This window comes from Falco rusticolus, chromosome 3 (assembly GCF_015220075.1).
Source record: "Falco rusticolus isolate bFalRus1 chromosome 3, bFalRus1.pri, whole genome shotgun sequence".
NCBI classification, from domain to species: domain Eukaryota; kingdom Metazoa; phylum Chordata; class Aves; order Falconiformes; family Falconidae; genus Falco; species Falco rusticolus.
In genome coordinates this window covers 102,415,760-102,443,430 of record NC_051189.1, presented here as the reverse complement: position 1 = coordinate 102,443,430, position 27,671 = coordinate 102,415,760, and the positions used below count along the sequence as shown (strand labels likewise).

At 46.0% G+C, this 27,671-nt stretch overlaps 2 protein-coding genes and 1 long non-coding RNA gene across 6 annotated transcripts; all 3 read right to left on the bottom strand.

The window, feature by feature from the left end:
* Positions 1–921: 921 nt before the first annotated feature.
* On the bottom strand, positions 922–11,019 carry RBFA (ribosome binding factor A). Of its 2 annotated transcripts, none has more exons than XM_037380616.1 (7): positions 10,856–11,019; positions 10,203–10,245; positions 9,383–9,559; positions 6,732–6,844; positions 5,538–5,622; positions 3,310–3,383; positions 922–1,653 (listed from the first exon to the last, which is right to left on the bottom strand). In XM_037380616.1, the coding sequence occupies exons 1-7, from the start codon at positions 10,984–10,986 to the stop codon at positions 1,269–1,271; spliced, it is 1,008 nt and encodes a 335-aa protein (XP_037236513.1). In that variant the 5' UTR covers positions 10,987–11,019; the 3' UTR covers positions 922–1,268. The 2 variants fall into 2 exon arrangements, with proteins under 2 accessions (XP_037236513.1, XP_037236514.1); XM_037380617.1 differs by having other exon boundaries at positions 10,852–10,962.
* A 1,004-nt stretch (positions 11,020–12,023) lies between these two features.
* Positions 12,024–18,089, bottom strand: LOC119144804 (probable 2-ketogluconate reductase). Of its 3 annotated transcripts, none has more exons than XM_037380613.1 (6): positions 18,068–18,089; positions 16,615–16,999; positions 14,953–15,124; positions 13,391–13,569; positions 12,745–12,841; positions 12,024–12,385 (listed from the first exon to the last, which is right to left on the bottom strand). In XM_037380613.1, exons 1-6 carry the CDS (start codon positions 18,071–18,073, stop codon positions 12,232–12,234), a joined length of 993 nt encoding a protein of 330 aa, XP_037236510.1. In that variant the 5' UTR covers positions 18,074–18,089; the 3' UTR covers positions 12,024–12,231. The 3 variants fall into 3 exon arrangements, with proteins under 3 accessions (XP_037236510.1, XP_037236511.1, XP_037236512.1); XM_037380614.1 differs by lacking the exon at positions 18,068–18,089 and adding an exon at positions 17,641–17,699; XM_037380615.1 differs by lacking the exon at positions 18,068–18,089 and adding an exon at positions 17,434–17,522.
* A 734-nt stretch (positions 18,090–18,823) lies between these two features.
* On the bottom strand, positions 18,824–27,609 carry LOC119145544. Its single transcript, XR_005103444.1, has 3 exons — positions 23,894–27,609; positions 22,558–22,775; positions 18,824–20,874 (listed from the first exon to the last, which is right to left on the bottom strand). It is a non-coding gene; the product is annotated as an uncharacterized LOC119145544 (long non-coding RNA).
* Positions 27,610–27,671: the final 62 nt, after the last annotated feature.

The window sequence follows — 27,671 nt, the reverse complement described above, 5'->3', positions numbered from 1 at the left end:
CCTGACCCTTAGTCAATACAAGCTCTATACAGTTTACAGGAATCACCTATGGACATTCATAGCCCATATCCTCTCCATATTCTTACAGGCAATCAAAATCTTCAAATATGCGTCAATGGTTATTTCAGTGCTTGCTTTGCTGACCTGAACTCTCTTCAACCTAAAAATTCTATAGACTGGTTTTTATATTCTGGAGCTTATACTTGCTCTCTTTTACATCTTTTTGATAATCTAGAGCAACATACTGTAGGTACAACCTCCCCTGCATAGTCTCTCTTTACTTTCCTATTAATTAATGGAATGAAATGTTCCTTATTTCTGGTAGGATTCCTGGTTTACTACCTTGTTAGTTATAACTTGTTTGGAAGCTTCAGCCCTTCTGACTTTAAACACCCATGCTATTGTTTACTTGCTTTGAGCCAGAAAGCTTTATTTTCACTTTTTCTGTGATTTCCCCATCCATTTCCAAATCTCAAACAGTTCCTGGGGCATTCTTCTCTGCTGCTTTTTCTCTGCCTTTAAGTTTTAATATATTTTTTCAGTCATGGTCAATGCTTTGGCCAATTTCACCCAACAGATGAGCAGTTCTCCATTCTTTTCTGGCTGAAGTTCCCCTTGCACAACTGTACATTCCTGAACAGTAAAATAAATACTCTTTTTATTTCAGGGTTGTAACTCTTATTGGCCATAATTTCAATGAGTTTCACTGTCTTGTGGAAAGAGTTCCCCCATTACACGAGGTCCTCTAGAGAATACCCTGTCCTGATCTTTGTGCACCGAAGGCTGCCCTTTGAACACCACCATCATAATTTGCTTCCCTCTTCCTTCCTACCTTCAAAAAACAGACAACATCACTTTGTGATTGTTTGAGTGATCTGGATAAAAATAAACAAAAAAAAAGAAAGAAAAAAACCCCTGACATTTTATTTCAGCACAGAAACCATAGTTTTATTAGAAATAATCATCAGAACTGCAGGAAGTTTTAACTCAGTGCTGCACTACGTCATGTTGTTACTACAAAACTGCTGCTCTCTGGTTGAAAGTCCCACAACTGCAGCAGCTTGAAAGCTGCTTAACAGGATGTCACAAATAGCATTTTTGTTTTTCTTACATCCCTTGTGCTAGCAAACCTCCCCATGTGTGGCAAACCTGCTAGTTTGAAAGAGGAAGTGGTGAACAGGCTGTTCAAAACTAATCCTTCAGTATCTACAACAGTCTGTTTTTTTGCTGTTGGCAGCCTTCACTTTAAAGGGACTGGCTTTCTCGCTTCACTGCAGTTTATCAGCAGGCTGACTTACAGTTTTGCCGCCATCTGCCTCCAATTCATTTGCCTCTTCCTGTAATTCACCCTCCAGTTCATAGTCTGAGACCAACTCGGTGTTATCATCCCAGTAATCAGCTTCATATCTGTCCAGTAAGTACTTCTGTGGTGTAATGTCATCATCAGGAGGATTCCTTGGTTTTTTCTTTTTCTTCTGAATCTTAGAAAGCTGCTGGTCCTGCTCTTCTGTCCAGGCAATGCCTTCCACATGTCTTGCCGCTTTCAGTCTTTTGTAGTCCATTATCTGCTTATTCAGCAGTTCATGATCAATACCAAAAAGATTAGACCGCACAGGTGAATCTGAAGATTGGGTTGCTGAAGAGAAGGCTTTACTGTGGAAAAGAAAACAATGTTGTGGGGTTTTTTTTGCCCTGTGTATATTTTAAAGGGCAATGCTAACTGTGACAATTGAGTAACACAGAAATAAACTGCAGGTTTCAGTTTGCCTTTATTAATGCACTGTGTCAAGCACTGTGCTCCCTGCATTAAGAAGGAAGAGATGCCACCAGGCTATGTGTCCAGGGACAGGCTGTGTCAACAGATTTAATGGGAGGAAGCCAATAAAGCAACTGCATTACAGAGGAAACTGCTTGTTTCTGGGAAAAGGTGTGCATAGGCGACAGGGTGAGCATTTGACCTGGGAGCCCCAAGGAAGTTTAGACTTCTCCCAGCTCTTCCAAGAAGTGAGAAGCAACAACCCGTGCCCAAAACACAGGCAGACATATGAATGACAGCACATGGCACCTTCAGCTGGACTTGGGTGTTTCAACAAGACACAGAGTGTTAGGTGCCCTGTGGGAAAGTCTGTCACAACAATGATTTCCCCCAGGAAGCTCCTTCTGAATTGCACTTGGGGAACTGTCCTGTGAGATGTTAAGGCACAAACAGCATTTCTACCAACAGACTGCAGCACACAAGTGCAAGGCTGTTGGCTTTGAGAGCATCCTGTCCACAGAATCATTATTCCAATAGATTGTTCAGCCCTCCATACCAAAATTCCTTACAGAAGAATGCTAAATTAACTTACTTTAAGTTAAAGAGATTTGTCACTGAACTTGTAACTCATGCATAACAAACCAAACTTATACCAAAAAAAAGTCGCGAAGCAGAGGAGTACTGGTAAATGTAGAGCTTCTATTCTTGTGAGAAAACTACCAGCAAGAAACAAATACTACTCCTGCAAAGCATTTTTAAAAAATTTAATTATAACATGTTAAGTCTTGAATTCTTAGAAATTCTAAAAATATTTCCCTCATAAATGTAAAGATACTAATACCAGAACAAGTACTGGGTCTGCAAGTAACAAGTCCAACAACTACATCGCTCTGAGTACGGACATCAAACACTGCTGATTTCTAAGACTGTGATCTGGTACCACCTCATGGGCCAGCTGCCTCTGAAAGCACGTGTGCTGTGCTTACATGGGACAGCTCAGTCATTCTCCACAACTTAACAGAGGTCCACTTCACATATAAAAAATACTTCCCCTTTCCATATTTGCAAACCTGTGGTCTGCAGCAAGGTACCTGTGCACAAGAACAACAAAACAGCCTATGAAAATGTGACTGCACTAAAATATTAAAGTAAACCAGAGCATACATAATAAGAAATATTTTCCCTTAATTTTAATAAATGGGTGTAACTTTGGTAAAGAAAGCTTAAGCGACAAAATAAAATGCCATCCTCTACATTTAATTTCTGGGATTACATGTTAGTTTTGTCCTAAACTATTCTGTAGCCTACTCTGTTAATAAAAGAGCACAAATGATCTCTTTAAAAAGCTGAGATGCCTTTTCTGTAAGGTCTTTCAAAAAGTCTTTCTCTTCTACTTTCTGCTTCTTCCTAACACCATTTGCTGAACTCTGAGGTAACAACAGTGTGCACATCTAATTAAAATATACTTTCTGCCATGTCAAATAATACCCAATTTAAGTTGGCCAACAGAGATGAAAATGGACACTTGTACAATCTGGATTCAAAAAACCCACCTAGAATAATTTTGAGATAATGTTTCTTCTTCTTCTGGAGGTCCAAAATCAGCAATTGACAGTAATTCTTCAACCTATAAGCACATGAAGACAATGCACATTAAAGGTCTTGTATGAAATTTACTTTGTTCACACCTACATGAAACACACAAGTATCTAACAGCAAATATTTTATTTTCTAAGTGTTTGGAATATTTAGCAAAACCATTCCAAAATAGTCCCCTCCTCCATTTACAAGGAACTGCTTCTACCTTTTGCCTGGGAAGTGTATCAAACAGCATAACCGATGCAGGGATTCCTAAAGTTTTTTGGCCTTATGAACATCCTTAACAATTGGCTAGGGATTGTGTGACATACATGATTTTTATTTGGTCTTACTTCAGTCATGCAAATCCTTTTTAATAACATCCTCACAGTAGCATTTTTTTCATGTCTTCCCCCTTTCTGCGAGTTTGCAATTCAATTACATATAAATACTGGATTCCCAACTCCCTTTTAACATGGTACCTAATCAGTAAATGCTATGAATCTAGTCTATTCAGTGCTTACAGACAGTGCCCAATTGTAAAAATTTTATCTCATTTGAAATTTTTATTCCTACTTTTCTTTACAGTGTTTCCCTTCTAATTCAATCTTATTCTAAGAGCTGAATTGGATGGTTCTTCCCTGTCTTCCAATACTTAAAAATCAGCTTCAGCTACATTATTTCAAGGCCTGTTACTCAAACCTGTGGACTACATCAACCCAATGATCTGCAAAGTGTCAAAAGACAATCCATCTAAGTGCTTCCCAGTGCCACACACTGACAGAAGCTATACAAGGAAGGTTTTTACTTGTCTTCTGTGGTTAACTTTCTTGGTGCCTATGCACTGAACTTGAATGTAAGGTAGTCCAGGGGTTTTCTTCTTCAAGAAGAGTAAGTCTGAGAAACAGTGATTAAGGGAACAGTAACAGACCTGAAAGGCAGGACCTGCAGGAGTAGATTCTTGTAGCTCCATCTAGGTACGTTAATTACAGAGTAATGGTAATGACAAAGTGCTTCCATAATCACTCGTTACTTGCTGCATAAAATTTCTTGCATTGACTAGCAGGAGCATAATAATAAATATAAATAGCTTTCAGAAGTGTTTAATTGACTTCTATTCTTGTGCTTTTTGTTGATGCTAATGCAGGTGAAAAACATTTGCACTGTGCATCAGTATAGTGGCCTGAAACTCAGAATGGTTCTGACCACAGAAAGGTCAAGCAGTTCACTGCGTTTCTAGAGAGTCTGAAGTTCTCGTTACCCCTTCCAGCTCTGCGAACACCCACTGCGTGAGCCCATAAGCCACTAACAGTAACTGGTTGTAATAGTAACACATCTCAGAGTAAGGCACTTCAGGGCATAGGCGTGTGAACATGCTCTTTTCAATTAACATTCTTTCCACTCACATCAACACCTTGAGGAGACTTTTTTCATGAAATTCTACTCACTGAAGTCATCTTTCTCTTGTGGAAACCTCACTATTTAAGAGGCCTCACTTCACAGTCCTAATGACAGCAAATTCCTAGAAAACACTGTTATTCTAGCAATATTTTAACTAGTTAAAACTATCAACACCTTCACAGAAAATGTGAAGTAGCAAAGATAATTTTAAAAGTGAAAAAAGAAGTAGTATCAGTGAGCTTACGTCCTCTGCAAAGATCTGCACTTCCCTAGAAACTTTTTAACTATTCACAGATGGAAAAAGGTTGGGAAAAAAAAATTTAAAATCACCAATTGGATTAAATGGAATTTTAAAGACATGTAACACTAACAAGGTGGAAGACCCCTCCTCAGACCTCACCTCACATATACCACGCAACAGACAACTGCCTACCCTATATTATTCTTTAAAATTATAAATTCATTTTTTAGGATTTCTTTATTGGCCTAATGATCTGGCCAACAAACTTCTCTCTAAACTTCACTTTGGAAATTTTGATAGTAACATCAAAAAAAAGTTCATGAGACAATAGCTACAAGGACTCTTTTACACTGTACATAAGCCTCAGCCTTACTCAAGATTCTTTGCTAAAATGCTTTGGAACATGAAGAGGAAAGGGTATAGGCAAAGACTAATTTTTAATATAGATTGGTAAAGCAATTGAATGATCATCTCTCTCCACATTCCTAAGCATTATGGTACCCTAAGTTACCGTGTTTGCAAATGATTGTATTTGTACATTGAGTCAAAGATTACAATTACCTCTTTTACAGCTGCAGCTTCTTTGTCTTTTACAAACACTATTGGGGGTACATTTCCTAGAATCTGCCGACTCATCAGAAGATACCTGGCAAAAATACAGCATTCACCAGTATAAGTAACAGTACAGTACCTCCAGGACAGATAAAATATGTTAAATTAATTCCAGCAGTACTGCAAATTTAAGGATATGGTTTGCAAAACTTACAGTATCCATTCACAAACCCCAACTCTGAACGTGTAGCATACAAAAACTACTAGCTGCAGATCCCACTGAGTACTGACGAGAACAGATTTGCCTCCTATACGCACAGGCTGGCGTGGGTCCTTCCCCACTTCATTTGGCTTCCTTATCTCCACCGCAGGGGTGGGCAGTGGGGGACAGAGCCCTCACAGCAGGGCAAGACAACTAGCCCTACATGCTAGCTGCAGGAAAGACTGACAGCGCTCTCCGCGTCTTCTTCCCAGCCAGCAACATTCCTTCTCAAAGAGTGGACGCTGTTGGGAGGAGAAGAGAGCACAGTGCTGGAGCAGAAGTTACACAGCCTAGGGAAACGGGAAAACAAAATGGCTCTACGGGTATGCTTCAATGCCGCTCTCCCCATGGGGTGAATTCCTGATCCTCCAACAGATTGGCTGGATAGGAGCAGGTAAGCCAAGGAAAAAGGGAGAGAAAAATCTCTGATATCCCTCTGTCAAAAATGCATAAAAGCATCACAATACACGGTAGCATCCCAACATTTATTTTTTGATATCAGTATTCTGAAGAATTTCTGTAATATCACTCATCCCTTCCGGAGGGATCCAAATTGTCCCTAGCAATCAGAATTGCCCAGTGAATCTGTAAGGAAATACTTGTAATTGCCTGTCCTCCTGTGCAGCATCATGTTCTGGCCTACTGTCATACACAGTATGCCCAGCCCCCCATCACTAGTACAATGAAGTGAAACCTCACCCTGACACCTCTTTCTTCTGCTCAGCCCAGTTCAAGCCTAGGAAAGCACAGAAGCCAAATAAGCCTGCTGTGCTCCAGCAGAACACACAGCTGGTCTGACACAGCCATCCCTCCCTGTGAGGCTCATCGCAGGAGATGCTCCAAACATCTAAAAACCTAAAGCATCCTAACTGGTCAGATATAGATTGTTAGAAATACTTAAGAATTCTGAAGTGGTCTAACTGTTTATCCCATAGCAGTACCGTATACGCGGAGCACTTTTCTGCAGTATCCTTCCAACATAACTATCTTTCTCCATAGTAGCAGCAGGATTCCAGTACACGCGACATGCTGAGAAGTTTGATGACAGGGACACCTGCAAAAAGACCAATGTTTCTTTAGAATTATGTATCTACACATACTTCATATGTAACAAAGTCTCTAGTTCATGAATAAGCATACAGTGACCCAGATTGGATACGTAAATTCTTAGGAGAATCTCTTCTTCCATCTCTGCTCTTAAGAACCGTAATTACATCCTGCCTTCACAGAGCCAGAGCTTAACACCAAGTAAGATTTGCGTTCAGTACCTGAAAGGACTTTTTAATTAGACAAGTTGCTGCCTAATCTCTTCTTCAACTGAAACTAAATGGAGGAGAAGTCTGCCAACACCTGTATGTTGTTGACAGCACTACATTTAGTCAACACAACAGTGCTACCATCGCAAATAGTCCAGAAAAACAATTTATGGCATGCTGGTTTGGAATACAGTTGAAAGTGTTAAGTTTCTGCAAAAGAAAGACCTGTGATGCTGCCCAGCTTGTTGTCACCCAGAGTTTGGTTTTGATATTGACAGAAAAAAGGATGTCCTGCATGCCACTGTAATGTAAGAGTCTCTCCAGTCCTAAAGCCTGCTGGGAACCTCCAGTGCCTGAAGCTCTAGCTCACTCACAGACAGCATTCATAGCGGTCATGCATGCAATTGGAAACACATGGAGTGCAGGGGCCAAAGCACACATGAGAGAGACTAACAATCTCCCTGAACAATAAACTTCTGAAATACAAATGGGATTCTGAAAGATTTCTATAACTGTCACTCATTGCATCTAGCAGCATCTTACAGAAGAGGTTCTCGCTAGGAAAGTACACTCAGCAAGGTTCTAATAACCCATCTGGCTCAACCGAAGGAAGAGGCCGAGCGAGACAGAGGAGAAAGCGTAAACTACCCATTCGAAAGCACAGTTCAGAGGTCATCTAGTCCAGAAACCAATTCAAATAGATAGGTGTCTACATACATCACCAGGAAAAGACAACGCCAGAGTACTTCCAGAAGTGAAATCACTCTATCACAGTCTGCTGTTGACATTGCTACTCTTTCCTAAGGCAGAATGGACTGTCCCTGAAAACCAAGGCAGATGCTAATTTTTTCCACCAAGTAACTCCTCCCTCAGGAGGAGGACTCTTACAAACTCTTACAAAACCCACTGTGATCATTAACTGCCGTTTCTGCTGCAGGATCAACCCTCCCCATCTCCCACACCAAGTTTAACGTAAGCACATAACCCTATCTAACCCAAGCCATTTCTGCATCATCACACGAGTAATGCTATCTAGTGGATAAAATTTTGATGTACCAGGCCTGAAGCATGATTCTTATTTGTATTACTATTATGTAACTGTAACTATTGATATGGAAAAAACCAAATTCTGACAGATTGCAGAAAGCCTACTGAAGATTTCTTTTGATAACAGAAGTAACAATACCAGACCAGAAACGGCTCAAGAGCAAATCAGAACTGAGTCTCAGCCATGTCCCAGTGCAGCAACAACACTTAAGCACTAAGCAGTTGTGATAAAATCTGTGCTATATCTGGAAGAAGGTTGTTTCTATTCCCTCTCTCATGTTGTACCTTGTTTCATTAACAGCCACCCCTCCTAGAATTGCTGCAGCTTGCCTGCACCAGCTAGTACTTTTATGCAGACAGGCCATCTGAGTCAAGACAAGCAATCCTCAAAACCCTAGAGAGAGAGAAATACTGTACAAAGGATACTGCACATATAGAGCCAAAAGATTCATCTTGCCCATGCAATTTTCATTACTTGTCTGATGACAGAATTCAGCTGCCAAAAAAATGTATTTCAATCAGAAATGACAAACCCTTTGTCATAGATGCAGCTACGAGGTGCAATTTTTATCCCATGCCTCTAACAAAGCTAAGCCCATCCAGCTTTTAAGCCAACACTGGTATCACTTAATCTTAACAAAACAGTAAATATATAAGAAAAAAACTACAGACAACAAACAAGAACTTGGAGACCGACCTCCTGAATCAGAACTTTAACATCCCTTTCAAACCCATGAATTACGACAACACTAGCTACAATTAAGTACAAATTCCAATTCTTTCTGGAACCTTGCTTGCCAACACCATTCTCTAGGGCTTGCCTTTTATTTTTAATTAATCTCCCCACTTAAGTCTTCTGCCTGTGTAATGATGCTGGTGAGGGACACGAAGAGGTATCGACTCTCACAAAGCTGCACAAAGAAAAGACCCTTGGAAAGATACACTTATGTTGGTAAAAACAGGTTGCTCCTCCTGAAAGAGCAAGGCAAACAGTACATGTCTGAGTAACAGAAAAAAAGTCATACCAGGGGAATCACAATTTAGTTGGCCTAAGTTGCATTTGCATTATAGTGGCAAAGGTCTACTAAGCCAGGTACAACAGTGGCAAAGTTCTCCTAGTAGGTGAGGTGAATCCAGAGGCTCACCTTGCTGTGCTCTGCCACATCACAAACAATGCAGTAAAACTCCTGCACGCATCACACCACCCGGGGGAGCTCCTTTGGGGCACCACGCCGACCTCAAGGCATCAGCAAAAGCGGCTCAACACAAGCTGTAGCTTTGGCACTTGCCTTGCAGATTTCCAGCTTGAGATCATAAAGTTCCTGATTAACTTCGGGGGTAGTCATCATCTCTGCCACAGCTTTATGAATAAGACTATTCAAGACTCTGCAGCGTATGTTATCTTCTTTCCTAGTTTTTATCTGGTTGTCTTTCGTTAGAGAGGCTAACTGGGTTGGTTTATACATCTTTAAAAAAACAAAACAAAACACATTAATTAGCAGTTACAAACTTGTACTAGACAATTATATACAGTTCTGTGCACACTACTAAGTATGCTCTCACAATGCCATTACTGCAGCTGTGGTGGCTTTATATAGGTTCAATATATCAGGTGTTTCAACACAGAATATTTCTGTTCACAGTATCTTTGACCTTCATGTATTACAGTCAAGGTTTCTTAGTTTCTTTATTATCTTGTAGAAAGTTGTACAGCTCAACAACTCTATTTTCTAAGATACAGCATGTATGAACTGAAATGTATTGCTTGTTTGGAAAACAAACCTAAAAACTTGTTTTCTGTAAAAGTGACTCTAAGCTGGTATAGAAAAGGTTTAATCTGGATCAGTTCTCTGCTATGGGCTCAGAAGTGTGCAAGAGCTCATTGGTGCTGGCACAGATGAAAGACCAACACAGAAGAGGAAACAGCCACCGGGAGCTGAACGGCTCCTCTCAGCAGCAATCCCGGCATGCGGAGCCCTACCCTAGTGCTCATCCACAACATTCCGCTATTGCTCCATCACAAAATGCTTTTCCCAAAGGAAGGCAAGACGGCAGAAGCTTGTTCCTCGGGGCACAGACAAACACAGCACCTTGAAAGCCTGCACTTACCATTTTCGATCCCAGGGTAGGGCTATCATACCATAACTTCTTCCTTTTGGGAAAAGGAAAGGGAATCGGCTTTAGCTTTCAGCAGCTCAAGAGAACCAGCACGCTCCCCCTGCAAGGAAACGCTACCGCCTGAAGGTGCATGGCGTCCCCCAGGCTCTCCAGGCCCGGGCAGCCCCCCTGCGGGGGCTACAGAGGGCAGCGCCCCCCGCCCGCGGCCGGAGCTGCCCCGGGCTTGCACACAGCCCCGCGGGGAGGCCGGGGTGACCGGGCACAGCCCCGCGGCGCCGCTACCTGAGCCCGGGGCACCGCCGCTGCTGCGCCGAGGGGGACCGGGCTCTGCCTACGGGCGGGGGGCTCTGCCCCTCGGGCGGGGGGCTCTGCCCCGTGCACCGAGAACACGGGAGCGCCCCACAGCCCCTCACACAGCCCGCACCCCCGCAACCACCCCGGCAGGGCCCGGCGCGGCGGTGCGGGCAGGCCGAGCGCGCAGCCCCATCGCCAGGCCGCAGGCGGGAGGGGGGCGGCCCGGTCTGGCCCCACCGGCGGAGGCCGCCCAGGCCCGGCAGCCCCGGCCCGCCCCAGCCTCAACCCCACGGCGAGGCCCAGCCCGGCGGGAGGGCCTACCGCCCGCCATCCCCGCGCCGCGCACCCACTTGTTTTTCCGCAGCATTTTCCTCAGCAGGTTCCTGGAGCCGCGCAGGGCGGCGGAGCCGTGCAGCGCCCGGCACCACCGCAGCACCGCGGCCTCCCGCGCCGCGCCCGCCGCCGCCCGGCCGCCCCACATGCTGCTGGAGCCCCCGGTGCGGCCTGCCCGGCCCGGCCCGGGCGGCGGTAACAGGGGCGGCTCCGGCGGCAGGAGGGGGCCGGGCCGGCGCTGGGGGCGGCCCCTCCGCACACGCCGCCGCACGCTCTCCCTGCATGACAGACACGGCACAGCCCGAGGGACGCCGTGGCATGCGCGGCTCCTCGCAGCGGGGTTGGCGCTGGGGCCCGGGCCGCCTGGCCGAGCGACCTTGGAAGAGAAAGTAAACCTGGTTTGTGGGAGCCCCGCCGAAGGGCTGTTTCGGTGACGAAAGGATCAAAGGAAAGCAGCTGCGCTAGGGGAAGAGCAGGAGGGGGCAAAGGACAGCTACTGGCTGTGCGACTGACCTGCTGCGGTGCAAACAGCCCAGCACGTCTGAGGATACTGAAAAATAATCGGATCTACAGAGGTAAATAAAAAGAAAAATATCTTAATAAAACATGACGTGAATCTGTAAGAGATGGCTCAGACCCACCCAACTGGCTGTAGAACCAGTGATTCCCTAGACAAGGAAAATGCAGCAAAGCTCTTTTCTCAGACTTCAGCAAAGCCTGCCGGTGGGTCAGGTGGGAAAAGGCAAGGCCCAGGACAAGGGCAGGCAGGTGAATGAAAAGCTCAATAAATGGAATATGACAACGGCCTGCATGCTGAAAGCAGTGGTGGCAAACCAGAGACGGTGCGCTGGTGGCATTCCCCAGGCACTAGTGACCGTTTTATTTAGTATCTTCATGAGTGGTCTTAGCAGAGTAAGCAGATCACTGATACACTTCTGTGGCCCTGTTAAAGTCTGTCTGACCACAAGCACGCAGAAGTATCATGCAGAAGAGGGAGTCAGAAACAGGACATGGCTAAACGCAAAAGGAACGGCTACGCGGCACTGCTGGGGATCAGCCACAGCCGGCCCGACACACCGCACTTTGCTGCACCACGCAGCGCAGCACTGGCCTTCGGCTTGGTGTGACCTCGACAGGCAATTTTAAGAGGGTATGAGCAAAATAAATTACACCAAGGCAAGCCTCTGGACTCCTGAGTTTTTCATTGACATTCATGGCAAAATACTGCGGTTTTCCACACCGAATCACTTTTGGTTATTTAAGTAAACCAAACCCACGTGTTACACATTTTATCTGTATAACACACATAGGAGAATTACATTAAGACTGCTCAAATTACCAGTTCATCACACTAGGATAAACGCTAATGACATTAACATCAAATGCAGGCCATTTATTGTAACACTTCGTTGGGGACAGGAAGACCCGCAAGACTTGCTTCTATGCTTTCGGTCATGTTCTCCATCATACGGCGGCGTGTCTTTTTGGTGGCACTTCCAATGTGAGGAGTTATTATAACATTCTTCAGCTTTAACAAAGGGTGATCCCTGGGAAAGGAAAAGAAACACCAAGCTAAGTCACTGCCAGAGCATTCATCTGTTATTTCATCATCTGAAGGAAGCCAGGGAAATAATAATTAAAAATAGAAACTAATTGCATGACCCAAGCATACTCGGAGGAGTTCAGACTGCTGCCTCGCTTGTGCGTTTTTTATGCAACAAATCCTCCAAGTGAGTCAGGGTGAATTTTGTTTGGCTAGGGCGGAAGGACGGGGGACATTGTTTCAGCAGGACTAGTGCACATACATCATGGACACCTACTAAACAAAATCATGTCACTTCTCACAGGCTGGCAAACTCGTTTGAACCATGCACACAGACTCCTTTAACTGAGATACACGTCCTACCTTGGCAAAGGTTCAGGATATGTCACGTCCAGAGCAGCTGCCTTAATAACTCTGTTTTGAAGGGCTTCCACCAAAGCGTCCTGATCCACGACCAGACCTGGGTTACAGTAAGAAGGATAATCTTATTTTCGTATTCTGTTCTGCTTGCTCCCTATCCTTTTGCGCACAGTGGTCAGGCAAACGACAGGGCTAGTGATGCTCACAAGGCAGAAGTGGTAGCAGAGGGAGTGTGGTGAAGCAGGAGGAGGAAGCTTGGGTATGTGCATCAGAGTTGGACAGTCAGGAATTTTAAATACAGTACACAGTACCATAAAACAAAGTACAGTGCCAGACCAGAGTGGGCTGTGCCACACTGACATATGTTAGCAGCAACACCGCGGTAAATAAATAAAAAGCTTGAGTAAGAGATTATACAAATATATACAGGCTTCTAGTGCTCCAAGCTCACTAACATTTTAGAGACCCACTCACTCACAATTATAGAACTGCTTCAATGTTTTGCTGAGATATGACCACAGATATCTAAATAATCCAGTAATCAGAGAATTTACTGGAAATTTCAGTGACAGACGCTATATTAGGGTTGAGTTTTCCGAGGACTTTTTACACCAGCAAACCATAATGCAGTTTTGGTTCTGGACCCTACCTCTGCTGATATTAATGAGAGTAGCTGTGGGTTTCATCAGCTCCAGCTCCCTCTTCCCAATCAATTTGCGTGTCTGTGGAGTCAGGTTCACAGACAGCAACACAAAATCTGACTGCCGGAGCAAATCATCTATCTTCTTACAGTAAATAGCTCCAACAGCACTTTCTTCTTCCTTGTTTCTGAGGGGAAAAAACCCAAAATTAAAGGCCAGTAGTAAGCAAAAAGAAAAAGTTCAAATCACCATTAAAGAAAAGGTTTCTGGATAGTTTTCTTCACTCTGTAGTGCAAAACAGTTAGCCAGTTATCTGACTGAAACTCATTAAATAAAAATGTCAAGCTGTTAATTCCCACAACACTAAGTGCACTATACACAAAGGGGTAGTGCCGTACCTGCAGGGATGGAAAGTAAGAAACTAGTATCGTGTAAATGCACTGAATAAATCATAAAATAAATGCATGTGTCACACCTTCTGATGGTAATGGAGATTTTTTTCCAATCCAAAAGCAAGACTGATGTTTGACATTAATTCCCTACTCTGTGAAAAGTAACTCATCCGAAAATTACCAAGGAAACCCCCAAGACAGGGTAGGGGTTAAATCTTCAGACCTTTGTGCCAGCAGCAGCCTGCTTGCTGTGTGCATCAGTGCTGGTTCGCTGAAGCCATGCACTGCAGGACCTGCTGATGCGTTCAGTCTCTTGTCAGGACAGGGTCTGGGCACGTACTGCCCAGCTCCCATCAGATTCCTGCAAAAGGAGAGGATGGGACAGGCCTGATGGGAGGGAGTCACGGCGTGTGTGAAGGGCACGTGAACCCCATCTAGAAGACAGCAAGCAGGCTGGCAAACCTGGCTCTTCATTGCCAGCTGGCTCTGAAAGGGTGAGCTGTCTCTGCCTGCATTCCTGCCCCATGTAAGTCATGGGAGTTATGTCCTCCCAGACCACTTCTCCTTTCCTCAGCCTATTACAGTGTCACCAACATTTCAGGGAGGCCCAGGGAGTCCTGACTCACAGGTGGACTGGTGAGATATGTCTCTCCAATTCCCTCCTCACTTTGTTTCTGCATACATTGGGAAATAACAACCATCTTGAAGCAATGTATGTACTTTGCCACTTAAAGAGCCAATGATAAGGCAGTGACTTACTGTCATGGCCCACAGGGCACCACCAGCCCTGGCTGTCCCTGTCGGGCTCCCCAGGGCTCCCCCACATCCCAGGACGCCACGGCAGCTCCCTTGGGGCTGTCAGCCCCTGCCCTGGTAATGCCGCAGGCAGGGCTAGTCCCCAGCACCCCTCAGACCCAGTCTGGCCTTTGCCCTGCCTTCTCACCACGAGCTGGCCTGATGATTTGGACTTTTGGGTGAGCCTGGTCATAGTCTGTGGCCCTTGCTTCTTCCCAGCACAGTACTTAATAACTGTATTTAAAAACAACTGTTAGTGCAGAGAGCACATCATCCTGTCGTAACACAGAGAGAACAGGAGATCAGATCGACAGTGAAAGGTACAACTAACACTTAAAAGCAGTGACAAAACACAATTTCCATAGAGCTGTAACCAGCTTTACCTCTGATTCCTGTTGTGGTACAAAATCTTCATTTCAAAGGCTTTGGCTCTCTCGGCCACTTTGTAGCCAATGGTGCCCATTCCCACGATCCCCAAGCTCGCCCCAGAAACCTCAGCCCCCAGCCAGTCAGCGGGGAAATACTCCGTGTCAGGGGAAACCGCGAGCTGGTAGCCTTGGAGGAGGGAAGAGAAGGAAAAATCTTGCGTAAAGGATGCCCCAACATCTGATTACTTTTTCCCCAGTTTTCATAGTAAGACAAGGCAGAAGCACGGGAGCAGTCACATAATATTGTTGTGCTTTTGGACAAGAAGTGAATAATGCTGCACTGTCGGTATGACATCTGACATTGATTTCTTGCTTAAGATAGAAACCTACCCAGCCCCTCTCTGGCAGCCCAGGCAGCCAAGGCCACAGCAGCAGCCCCCTGCGCGGTACATTCCACCCTGCCCATTGTCCCTCTCTGCTGGCAGGACAGATTCTGCGCCGCTGGAACGAACCGCGGCCTTGCAGCTCACCGCGGTTCAGCAGTGGGGCTTATGAAACTGGCGGTGCCAGACTGTCACCCACGTTGTAAACATGGAACGGCACGACTGCTGAATCAGCCGTAGTGTCACCGAGACTTTCAGCAAAGCCAAAATACAATTCCCAGCTATCCTGCAGGTACCTCAAAGTGGGCAGGGAAAAGAAGCACAGAGCATGGTGAACAGGTTTCTGGACAGCTTGCTTGTAATGACTCAGATACATGGCAGCTTGACAAAGGTGTCCTGGTTTCAGGTGGGAGAGTTAATTTTCTTCCTTACAGCTGGTACAACGCTGTGTTTTGGATTTAGTATGACATCGATAACACACGGATATTTTAGCTGTTGCTGCGTAGGGCTTACCCTGGTCAAGGACTTAGCAGTTCCCGTGCTCTGCCAGCAAGGAGGGGCACAAGAAGCCGGGAGGGAGCTGATGCCAACCGGCCAAAGGGATATTCCATACCATGGGGCATCACACTCAGTATATACACCAGGGGGAGTTGGCTGGGGCGGGGGGAGCACTGCTCGGGGGCTGGCTGGGTACCGGTCAGTGAGGGGAGAGCAATTGTATTGTGCACCACTTCATTTTTTTCTTTCAGGTTTTATTCCTCTCACCCTATCTCCTTTTCATTACCCCTCCTCCTCCTCCTCTTACTATTATTATTGTTGTTCTTATGTCAGCCCTCGAGTTTTACATTTTTCCTGATTCTCCTCCCCATCCTACTGGGCGGGGGGAGCAAGCAAGTGGCTGCATGGAACTTAGTTGCTGGCTGGGGTTAAAGCACAACAACAGGTTTCAAGCCTCCTTGAGAATACCTTCTTTTAATCCCCTTTTATTAAAACTTGAAAAGCAAGGCTGCAGTGAATAAGTACAATGAAAAAGTGGCTACAGGCTGAGGGAGAAGAGGCCTGAATTTAAGGCTGTCTAAAGGAGGAGCATGTCTGCCTTGCTGATGTTTGGAAACAGTATTGCGTTGCATGCGAGTTATTGTGACACAACAGACCTGTCTTAACTTCTCCCTCATGGCTGTATTTTGCTGTAACTTTTAAGGTCACTTTTGCATCAGCACGCACTTTCTAACTGCATGTTTCAAAGAAAGAGTCACCTTTCCTATAAAAAGACTAAAATAATTTCAGTTATTACCTTCCACAAGCCGCCTGGAAGATGCCAGCATCAAAGCCATCCCCAAGTCTGCAGTGTCGGTGGAAACGGCAAATGGCGTGTTGGACACTTTCACACTATAGCTGGAGAGGAGGTTCAGGTCCAAGTGATCTATTCCCACGCCAGAGCTTGCAAGTATCTTCAAGTTAGGCAAGCTCTGGAGCAGCTCTTCATTGATAACTGGCTTGTAATACCACATATAAATGGCAGTGATCTTTTTGCTGAGAAATGTCTTGTTTTCAAGATATTCTTTCATGGTGACGAGACAAAAATGTTTCTCCAGAAATTCAACATGGTCTTCATATACTCCATGCTTCCCTCCTATACGGTCGATTAGCACATAAGGCAGTTCCTGACCCTCCATGTCCTGCAAAAGCAATGAGAAAGCAGAAAGACATGTCCTTAAGTGACCCATTATATCTTCTTAAGAAAGAGGAATGAATTGGCTCCATTCCGTGCTGTTTTGCTCCCACACACAGAACTTTTCTCGAGTTCTTCCTGCGTGGTTTGAAGGCGTGTTCCATTTTTACATGATCTTGTCAATAAGACAAGAAAACACTGTTTCTGACATGCCAGCTGTGCTAATGCCGAGGCAAAAGAGCCACCGGATGCTACTCCTGTTCGACAGTCGATATTTAAAGGCCAGCGCCTGGATCACTTAAGAGCGCGGCCGCCCGCCAGCAGGGCATCCTGCACCCCGAGCAGCCCTGCCGAGGCGGCAGCGCTGGGGATGGCGCTGGCGACGCCCGGCCCCGCGCACCGCGCTGTCCCCTGCCCGCCGTGAGCTTCGCAGTCGCCCACCAGCTCCCCCGGCACCTCCGTACTCTGCCTCCCGGCCCGGCCCGGGACCCCGCCGCTCCCGGCGAGGAGACCCCCGTGCTCCGCCGCGCCCGGTCCCGCCGGGGCGCGCAGGGTCCCGCCGGGGCGCGTAGGGTCCCCGGGGCGGGCGGGCAGCCGCCACCCGCCGCAGGCTGTCCCGGGGCCCGCGCCGCCGCCCGCAGCGCTCACCCGCGCCGCTCCCGCTGCCGCTGCCGGGGCCGCTCCTGCTCCCGGGGCCGGTCCCAGTGCCGCCGCCGCCGGCGGGAGGCGGAGCGGGGCCGCCCGGCCGTGCCCCCGGGGCGGAGCGGGGCCGCAGGCACCGCCCAGCGGCCCGGCGGGGAGCGGCTTCCAGCCTGGGCCGGGTCACCACGCCGCCGCATCGCCCCCCGGCGCAGCCGCGCACCCCCGGCGAGCGCTGCCCCGCGGGGGTTGGAGGTCCCCGGAGCCGTTCCCGCGGCCCCGCAGCAGCCCCGCGGTGGCGGCGGGGTCCGGGCGCCGTTCCCCCCGGCAGGAGCTGCGCAGCGGGTGGGCAGCAGCTCCCCGCGGTGTGTGCGCGGACGGTAACGCACGGCAGCAACGCGGCTGCAAAGCCAAACCCGACAGTAACGCGCGGCACCTGCATCGTTGCAAAGCGAAACAATAACATGCAGTAACTGTATAGTTGCAAAGCTGAAACAATAGTGCGTAGCAACTACACACTTGCAGGGCCGAACCAGACAATGACAAGTGGTAACACTGGGGGTGGGTGGGAAGTGGGGGGGAGGTGGCCCCCAAACCCCGCGGGTGCCGGAAGGGAGCAGCCGGTGCTCACAGGTAACCACCACGTGTTCTTGGCAAGGTGTCATGCCCTTGCACCGTCACAGCCCCAGGGCCATGGGGACCTTGCCCCCTGGCCCGGCACTGCAGCCTGGGCACCCCGCCACGGCCGCCCCGCCACCCATCCACCCGCTGCTTGTGGGGGATGGTGGCACTTGTGGGGGACGGTGGCACAGCAATGCCTGCGGCAGGCAGCGCCCTGCATGTGGGACGGCCTTTTCCAGCCTCGAGGGTTCCAGAACGCCCTGAGAACCTGCCGGGGCAGCCCAGGGCTGGCTGTGCCTGTCACAGCTGAGAGGTGCAGCGGGACCTGCCGGTGGGGTTACCTGAGCAGCCCCCGGGGTGACGGAGGCTGCCCGATGATTCCAGCATCCGCTGCCCCACGTGTGCAGAGACCCCCAGCTGGGCAGGTGGGCACGGCGGGTGGGGGGCCGGGGAGGCCGCTGTGGCTCTGCCCACAGCCTATGAGTTTTGCAGCGGGATGGGCTGCAAAGCCACATCTCCTTCAGGCCTGCCAAATGCGTTTCAACATGCTGAACATCAAGGCAGTCAAGTTTAATACCAAATCCTCTATAAAATTACTAATGAAAAGTTAAAGGACAACAAAACATTGCAATAATTACACAAACCCATGGATTGCTCTCGTTATCCTGGCAATGATTTTTTAGTATCATTTGCTTACATGGATTTCAAGTTCAGGCAGTTAAACTTTAAAGCAAAAATTCATTAACTAGCAAGATGGGGTTATAGCATATTAACGACATTCTTAGTTAAGTCTACCTGAATCTTTGGCTTTAAATAAGCCCAACAAATGCTAAAATGCTTACACAATCCCTGTTTCACATCAGCTGCTTTTCAGTTTGCTGATAAGACATAATGGGTGATCTTTTAACCTAGTGCTGGAGTTACCATACCTGAGGTCCCAGGACCACCGCAAAGCCCCTCTCAAAGGCAGAGTCCTTTTAGCAGTGAAGGGTAAAACAAAACAAACCAGCTTTGGAAGGATGACATGGTAGTTTTTCCCTTTGTATATCAAATCACCAAATTCAAATGAACAAAATGAAGGAGCAATTAGTCAGAGGAGATGAAAAAAAAAGTAGTCAAAGAATATTACTCTTTTTAAAGCAAAAATCCAGGGCATACTTATCAAATGTCAAGAAAATGGATGTGTTTGGTGGTCAGATAGCGTCAAAGTTTTTTGTGTAACTTGAGCATCTAATTTCCACATTTGGTTCAGGAGCTGGTGTATCTCAGTAGGAGATATATCTGTACAGCAGTATACGTGGCAGGAGAGGGCAGGGAGCCACTTATATTTTGAGTGATTGAAGAGCTGTTCAAAACACTAGGACACAGAATGGAGCAGAGTGTGGGCAGCAACCAAACAACAGTTACCGTAACTGAAGTCTGATCAAGGTAAAACAAGATGGGGGTGTTGCACCGGTGCACTATCATGCTCTACGTAGGTTTAATATTTAGAGTACCTTACAGACCTCCATGCAGCGCATGGAGCTGAATTACACAGTCTTGCAGTGCGCTGTTAGGTTTCTGTTATGGAAAGGAATCTACTACACCAGCATTGCAACAAAGCTGAAATTAATAATGTCTGTGGATATGGGAAGTATTGTGCTGTCTGCGAGCTTCACTGCCGTTATTAAATATTGCCATTGGCGACCATGTAACACGTCAGGGCAAACTGACGCTTGCCGTCTCAATAAGGTGCTCGCATCATAATTGTTTCTTAGGATTAGGGTGTTTTAAGTATTAGCTTAAAAGACTTCTGTATGATGTAATGTATGCATTTCCCAGGTGGTATGTATAGACTAGCTTAAGCATGAAACTGGGTAAGGACATACATTTCCCATCTCTATGTTATGTGTATAAAGCAATATTCTATGTGATCAGGATTCACAGGACAAAAAAGCAGAGGCAGGGAATGTATATACACGTGTCCACTGTTTCAGGCAAGGCCAACCCAAGCAATGCACTTTGTTTCACTGACTCTAAACCACCACAAAGCGTTGTCACTAACCCGTCTGCTTGCCACAGCTCAGGGCAGCGGTCCCAGCAGGCTCCTGTAGCAGCACTTTATTCCAGACCATGCACTGTTTGACCATCAAAATGTTTCAAACAAACCTGAATCCATGGAGTGAACTGTAATGCATCATCTCTTTGTTCATGTGGCCACTGTGGGTTTTGATCTATTGTTAGTAACTGTAAGATTGGATGTAGTGTGTTTTCCAAGGACAATTTAAGTAGGATAGCAGAGACAGAAAACAGCATCTGGTAAGCACAGGAAGGTTTCCTTCACTGTATGTCTGTTCATTTGATACCATTTGATAAATATTTATAGATGAAGGAAAGGCAGGAAAAAAGGGCCACTTTTTGCAATGCAGTTTGAAAGGAGAGCTAGTTGCTTCCTGAAGACATTTTGGGAAGCTGTCCTTCAGGTGATGGTTTCCAGCCGTGGCATGCCAAGTGGCTAGGTGCTGTGTCAGCCCGTCACTCCAGGGACTGGCAGGTGTCCTGCTGCCTGCTGCTGGCTCTTCCCAACATACCCCACTGGCAGGGAGCACTTCTGTAGCTGGTCAGCCCAGGTGCTTGAAAAGTCTGAAAGAGGAGAAGTACAGTTGCAGGCAAATGCCAAGCATGTTCTATTATTCTATGTAGAAGTGAAGTACTGTAGCTGATTCTATGCTGGCTGCTTCACGCCTGGCGAAAAGTTTGTGTGTGCAAAACCTTATGTGTGTTTTCCAGGTTTAAGATATTGAGCTCATAAAAGGTTGGTGTTTTTTTCTCTCTGCCATTTTAGCTTCTTGTAGCTTTGTTTTCAGCTCTGTAATTTATTGCTTAGCCTTTTATTTTGAGAGAACAAACAACTTATTTTCATCAAGGTCATACCGGTGACACTGAACGGCACACTGGACACTGGGTACCAGTACCTCAGAGAACAGGGAGGTACCTGGGACAGTCCTGAAATTCCTGCCAGCCAACCTACTGCTCCTGAAAAGCTGCAGTGTCTTGTTTCCCTGAGCTGCACAAGTCGGCAACATCATCATATGTTAAAGCAGTGGAAGGAAGTGTCTTTTGGCAAGCACCAGGGACAACCTTCTGCAAGGAAAAGGATGTGGAAATGGCTCTGTAAAGATGCTTGAGACAACAGGCAAAATCCTAGCTGCGCTTAATGGCAACTTTGCCATAAATTTTACTGATAGATTAAAGAATCATACTATTCATAAAGTCATGCTACATAATGAAACGCATAGTGGTGCCACTTTGGGCTGTGTATTGGTTCATTTGTCTTTTGGACTTGTATTAAGACAACAGAGAGTAAGAAATACAGCCGAGAGGACAGCGAACTGTTTCCTACAAAGCTTTAGTGAGGTGAATGAGAATTCTTCATTTAAAGAGATCTTTCCCCTGTGGAATTTGAACAATTAATTGTACTATAGGTGCCATTTCTAGTGGAAGAAAACCATGGGATTTTGATTTTTTCTGTAATAATTGCAGTAACAAAACCAAGTTGTCAAAGTATTTTTTTTCTCTTTACAGTAGTGAAGCTCCCTGTCATATCTTGTTTCAAATATAATTTTTGTTGTGAATGCCCAGAAGCAGTGGTACAAAGGAAAACTTATAGATTTGGATTTTAATGCTGCTCATGTTTTTATAGACTTTTGTGTGCCCACTGATTTACAGAATGGCACTGGAGGCTTAGAGAGCTCTAAGTGTTCTTACAAATATTTACACAAAGTTGAAAATCTGTAAGTAGACTGCACATAAATTTGGTGTCACAAACACAGTAGCATGTTCATCTTGAAAACTAAATTTCCTCAGTGCTAGTACTTTAAATTGCCTTCTAAAATCCTGCTTTAAATAAGTGATTTTGAGTACACTTCTGAAAACTGACTTCTGTGTCAGCATCTTGTGTCTCAGGAGCTAGTTTAAATGGAGACTTCTGCATGGACACTCAACAGTGTTTCTAGCCAGATAGCTTACTGTTGCTGGTTTTGATAGCCAATAGAATGGGAACAAAGTTAATTAGGTAACCTAAAATGACATTTTCTTTAGGACTGGGGAGCCTAGCCAGAAGTGTGTTGGCAACTGGTTGTTTTCCCCAGAGTCACTTAGAGCCTGCATGCATCTATCTGCTGTTGGAAGTGAAAAGTGGTGTATTCAGTCTGCAAGCAAATTAACATGTAAAAGCTGCTTTTTAATGGCATGTGAGACCAAGCCAGAGCTTTCCTGCCACTTGGAATAGGTTTCTCTTAATATGGAAAACATAAGAATAAAAACCTTTAGAGCTGATGCAGGGGGAAGGGAAGAATGAAGACAGAGGTGTGACAGCCTTTTGCACCTCAGCTGGGGAGCACTTCACTGGGTTCGAGGAGGCCATCCGGAGCTGCCAGTACGTTTTGAGCTGCTTCCTCTGATACCATGTAGGTGGCTGTGTCTGTTTTAATGCCGAGGAAAGGCGTTAAATGACGTTCTTTGATTATAACAGTGCATGATCTCTGGAAACAAGAGAGAGTTAAGTTACCTACTATTCGCCCACATAAAGAGGGGTCCTGTTTTGGCTTTTGCACTGTATTTACATATAAAGTTAATTTCATATAACTTTACAAGTCCCACTTACATCCACAGAACCTGACCACCTGCATTCAAGTAATTTTGGACACTAAAAGGACATGTTAAGAGCTCATACTCTGCTCTTTTGCCCAGAAACAGACTTTTGCCACTAGGCAGCAATTTGAACTGTGTCCGAAGAGAGGATTGTGGCCTCCTGCCCATTCAGCCTGCACATGGTCCAAGCTGCAGTGATGGGACAGAGAGAACAGGCAGTGATGTCCTGGCGCACAGACGGGACCAGACCAGACTTCCCTCCAGCCCAGAATGCAGCCAAGCACCGCCAGCTCCACGAGGCACAGGCACTAGCAGTGGTGTTTTGGCACAGGCTTTGATAGAGGTGTTTTGGCACAGGCTCTGGTAGAGGTGTTTCCTTACAGCAGCCCGGCAGCCTCCGGCCCCAGAGGTCTGCAGTGCTTCAGCCCTCTGTTGCAGAACAAGCCTGGTGGGAGGGGAACCTTGAGTGATGCAGCAGGTCTGAGAAGGGGTGGCTCCAGCATCTCCCACTCATTCGTGGCAAGCTGCAACTTCAGATACAGCAATTTGTAAGTGAAGCACTGCTGCAGCTTCATATGTTGATTCTGAGTGTTTAATGCTCCTCTCACCACACAAGCCCCCTCCTGCGGCTACCTGTCACCCAGGCTTCCCTTTGACCTGTTATCAGACCCAATATCTGGGCTGCATCCCATTGGAATTCATGGCACTTCCACCCCAACCTCCAGCCCAGGGAGGGTGGGGGCTGCCTCTGCTAGACCCCTGCCTGCTGCAGGGCTTACCCATCCTTTCAGAGAAATGAGCAGAGATGGCCACTGGGCAGTGGTTCTGGGTGGGTGACACCCAAAGCCGTGGCCCTGATGGGACCAGCCTACAGATCTGTCACCGGCACCTCTGCCCAGCGGCGGTGCCCGGTTTGGAATGCGAGTGTCCCTGGGTGCCCTTTGCAGTAGCGACCCCAGAGTGAGAAGAGAACAGAAGGGGAGAGAGAGGGACCTGTGCTATGCCTGACCTTTCCTGGGTGTCCACACCGTGGTGCGTGGCGGTGCAGCGTGGTGCTGCGTATGACATGACGGGAGCGGGCTCACACCATCCCATCAGGCCAGCCAGCAGTTCTGGGGTACCTCTGCTGCTGCTAATAGCAGTAGTTGGGGTTTCACCACCTCCATCTCTCTTTTCCTGATCAGTTGTGTGTTGAGGCGCCAGGCTCACCACCACTGCCACAGACTCTGCCTGCTGGAGCAAGTTGTCTATCTTTTCCCTGCAAGTGGCTCTGACAGCTTGCTCCTCTTGCTCTTTCCTGGTGGGGAAAAGAAGGACCACATTGTTATTTCATGGCATCTGTCATGAAATATTTTCTTCAGTGATACAAACTAAAGGATCTGACTATCACATTCATGTAGCAAACAGGTGGCAAACAAAGGTGAATTCAGTCTCCGCTGGCTGTTTAGGACCTTCTGGAAGGCTTCAAGCCCTACAGCAGGGGATGGATTGTATGCCTGCCTCAGCCACTGCAGTGCAGGGTCCTGGGGCTTCTTTTAAAGTCTGCAAGAGGACTAAGGCTAAGCACTGGAACAGATGGCAGCACAGGGTCCATCCCTTGGGGTGCCCTGTGGGGAAGGCGCACCCCACAGGACGCTGTAATTGCTCAAACCAGAGTGGTGCTGGTCACCAGAACTCATCCGTATGAGCTCTGAGGGAGCTGGTGGTCCTCATCCTGCTGGCATCCTCCAGCAAACCCGTCATTTTCTGATGAGTGCAATCAGCAAGGGGCTCTTTTGCAGGCTCCTAGCTGCCCCAGGTCATTCCCAAAATGAAGTGTTCAACACAAAATGTTACCTAAGTAGAGAGAGATATTTAATTTAAACTTTTCAGAATTAAAAAAAGCTTTTCTTTGTAAATTTAGCTGCCTGAACTTTGGGAACTAAAGAAGCAATAATAGGAGATTGTGTGTACAGTCTTCTGCTCCCTGATCTAGAAATAAAGAAGGAAGTCACACTGAGAAAATATCTTCAGTGTAACCTTGGACCACGTGTCTCCTAATGAATGTGTTTCATTGTTTTCTTCCAGTGTCCAGGTCAACAATGAGAGATTAAGTGGGTAAAGAACACACTGGAACTACAGCATGCAGAGTGCATCTCACTTCAGCACATAAGCTTGAAGTGTTAATGTACTTTAAAACGAGCAGGCTTCTCATTTCTGCTGCACTATGCGTTGATTATTCATCACAGCACTCTTACATAAATATTACTGTAAAGACTGGAAAATATTACAGAGGGATTTAGTGATAGGAAAAAAATAAAAATAAGTATTTGTGCCTTATTTTCTCTTTTTTGTGGCTTATGAAGAAGTTCTGAAAGATCTTAAGGAGGATGTTCACTAGTACTTTTTTTGATTGTTTTTACATTACAGCTGTTTTTACAGTTCCTGAAGTAATAGGAATGCCAAGCAAGGCTAGAAATTTCTGGCCTCATCCACCCTTGCAATTTGCTTAGGACTAGCCAGAGCAGTAACCCTCCCTCCACAGTCTGCGTATGGAGATTACTGAGGTCCACGTGCACTGGCACTGCAGCTTCTCCCTTCAGCCAGGGGAGCAAAGCCCTGGCAGGGCAGGGCATGGTTTATAGCAGCAGCCCCCTGCTCTCCTTGCTGGCTGCAACTTGCCTGATTGCAACGGCTGTGAGTTGTACAGGGGGTCTTGCTCACCTTGGCACTGAAGAGCCCCTGTGCTGCATCTCTAACAAGGGTCAGATTCCCAGATACGTAACTTAGGAGGGGCTAGGAATAAAGGGTGAAATCCAGTTAAATATGTGACAAAATTCCTACTGGGTTGAAAAAAACAAGGTTTTCTGAAGAACAGCCCTCAAGTTAATCAGCCAAGTTGCAATTTTGCGCCAAGTACACATTCCCTGGTTCTCCAGTCATTCAGTTTCAAGAAGATCACTCCTGAACTTCAAAATATGAGGAAAAAATAAACAAAAGGTAGAGTTATGTGACACCACAGTGAGATATGATAAGAATAAAAAAGGTATAGCTTGATTTTCCATTTTCTGTTCACACGTCCAGGAAACTGTGGAAGTCTGGAATTCTGTCCCTCATGGTCTGTAAGGTTTCATATCACTGCCACCAGGCTCATAACACACAATTATTTCTCATTAATTACTTAGTTTCAGACCATCGATAGTCTGGTGCAATATAACTCCTTCTCTATCCTGAAATCACAAATTACCATGTCTAAGCAGTTTAGGAAAATGTTGGACTAAACACAGATTGTGAAAATAAATTGCATTTTTTCACCATGAACTTTGAGTTATCAGGTTAATTTTTAAATGCTTCATTGCAGACATTTTTGCAGCCTGAAGAGACACTCATGTCTTCTTAACTGCAGTGCCTTCTTCTGAGGTTAGCAACAGTTATTTAAATAATAGATGCTAAGGCAAGTGTTTCCCAAGGACTTATGCACTCAAAATGTGGGTTTTTTTCTTCAGGAATCATATATTACCTGTTTGCGGTTCCCCAAGGGTCTGTGAATTGGCAGTGGGGTTGTTTGTTTGGTTTTGTGTTATTTCGTTTTTAAAAATACACTATTTACAGCTACCATTGATTTTCTGTAGGAACTTTAGGAAGAGCTCCAAGGAGAGTCGTTCAAGGGTTGAAGATTTTGGAATCCCCTATAGCTGTACTTGCTGTTGTCTTGTTAGTAGTATTTCACTATTTGCATCTGAATATCTAACTCTTGCCCTGTCTATGCTTCCTGTGCTAAAACTTTGTTTTACTGCCCCTTCCAGAAGCCTGACCACACTGCAAAATAATGGAAAGGGTGCCTGATCTTTTGGAGGTGACAAATTACTGAATTTTCTAACTTTGTTGCTTGCTCAGAGGAAAGAGAATGTAAGAAAAAGCTTGGCCGTGGGCTGCAAGTTAGGATCATTAATTTTGCTTTAGGCTGTTCCCTCACCCGTGCAATTTCAGGGGTAGATCCACTATTGTTTCATGGCCAGTCAAGATAAAAATATCATTTTTGTCGCGTGGAGGAACTAAATCTCTTGGGATTTACTTTGGTTTTCAAAGGATCCCCTTAGGAAAATCAATGATACTTTTGCAGTGATTGGCTTTGCTCTGATTTAACACGTAGATGAAGCAGAGCTCTTCTTACATGAGAAGACCTGAGGCCTACAGTCATTTCAAAGGAGTCTGCCTTCTTCAGTGTTTTGCTGTAAAAATAGAATATTGCAGTATTGGATGAAAAGTGTTTCGGGATACAGTCAAAGTTCTGTGGGGAATTAATGCTCAATTCACCTTTAATATATTGGATTAATATATACACAAACTGCTTGGTGTACTTCTCATTACGTAGCAGCAAGTACTGGGAACAGAACACAGGTATTCACTGAAATAATGGACTGAAAAGATCAAAATGCATAGCTGCTTAGTTTAACATCTTCAAACAAAACCGTTTAATTAGTTCCTCTTTATTTTTTAGAATTGTAACTAACAGTACAGATCAAGCCTTGTGAGATGATAGCTTTGCAGTATCGTGACAAGAACAGTGCAGGAACAGGTTGCTTTTTTTTAGTTTAAAAGTGGTATGTAAGAAACAGTGCCTTCCCGTACACACGTGTAGAAGAATGGTTGCAGAAGCATGGCCTTAGAATCTCTGAAGATCTGCACAATCCAGGCCTGGTATTAGAATAGGCCTGTAATGAGAATTGTACTGAAGTTGCTGTGCTGAAGTTAACAAGAAAGGCAGCCTTGAGCTATTCTTCAATCCTGAGACCAAGTAATTATGT

Bases quoted from the DNA above. Each gene is read 5' to 3' on its own strand.
- RBFA (XM_037380616.1), bottom strand. From the start codon at position 10,986: ATGTGGGGCGGCCGGGCGGCGGCGGGCGCGGCGCGGGAGGCCGCGGTG. The intron at 3,384-5,537 runs GTAATTGTAATC...ATGTGCTTATAG, and splicing joins AAGCTGCAGCTGTAAAAGAG to GTTGAAGAATTACTGTCAAT. The intron at 1,654-3,309 runs GTGGGTTTTTTG...TCTTTTCCACAG, and splicing joins TTATCTCAAAATTATTCTAG to TAAAGCCTTCTCTTCAGCAA.
- LOC119144804 (XM_037380613.1), bottom strand. The intron at 15,125-16,614 runs GTAATAACTGAA...CCCTCCTCCAAG, and splicing joins TTCCAGGCGGCTTGTGGAAG to GCTACCAGCTCGCGGTTTCC. The intron at 12,842-13,390 runs GTAGGGTCCAGA...ACTGTAACCCAG, and splicing joins TCTCATTAATATCAGCAGAG to GTCTGGTCGTGGATCAGGAC.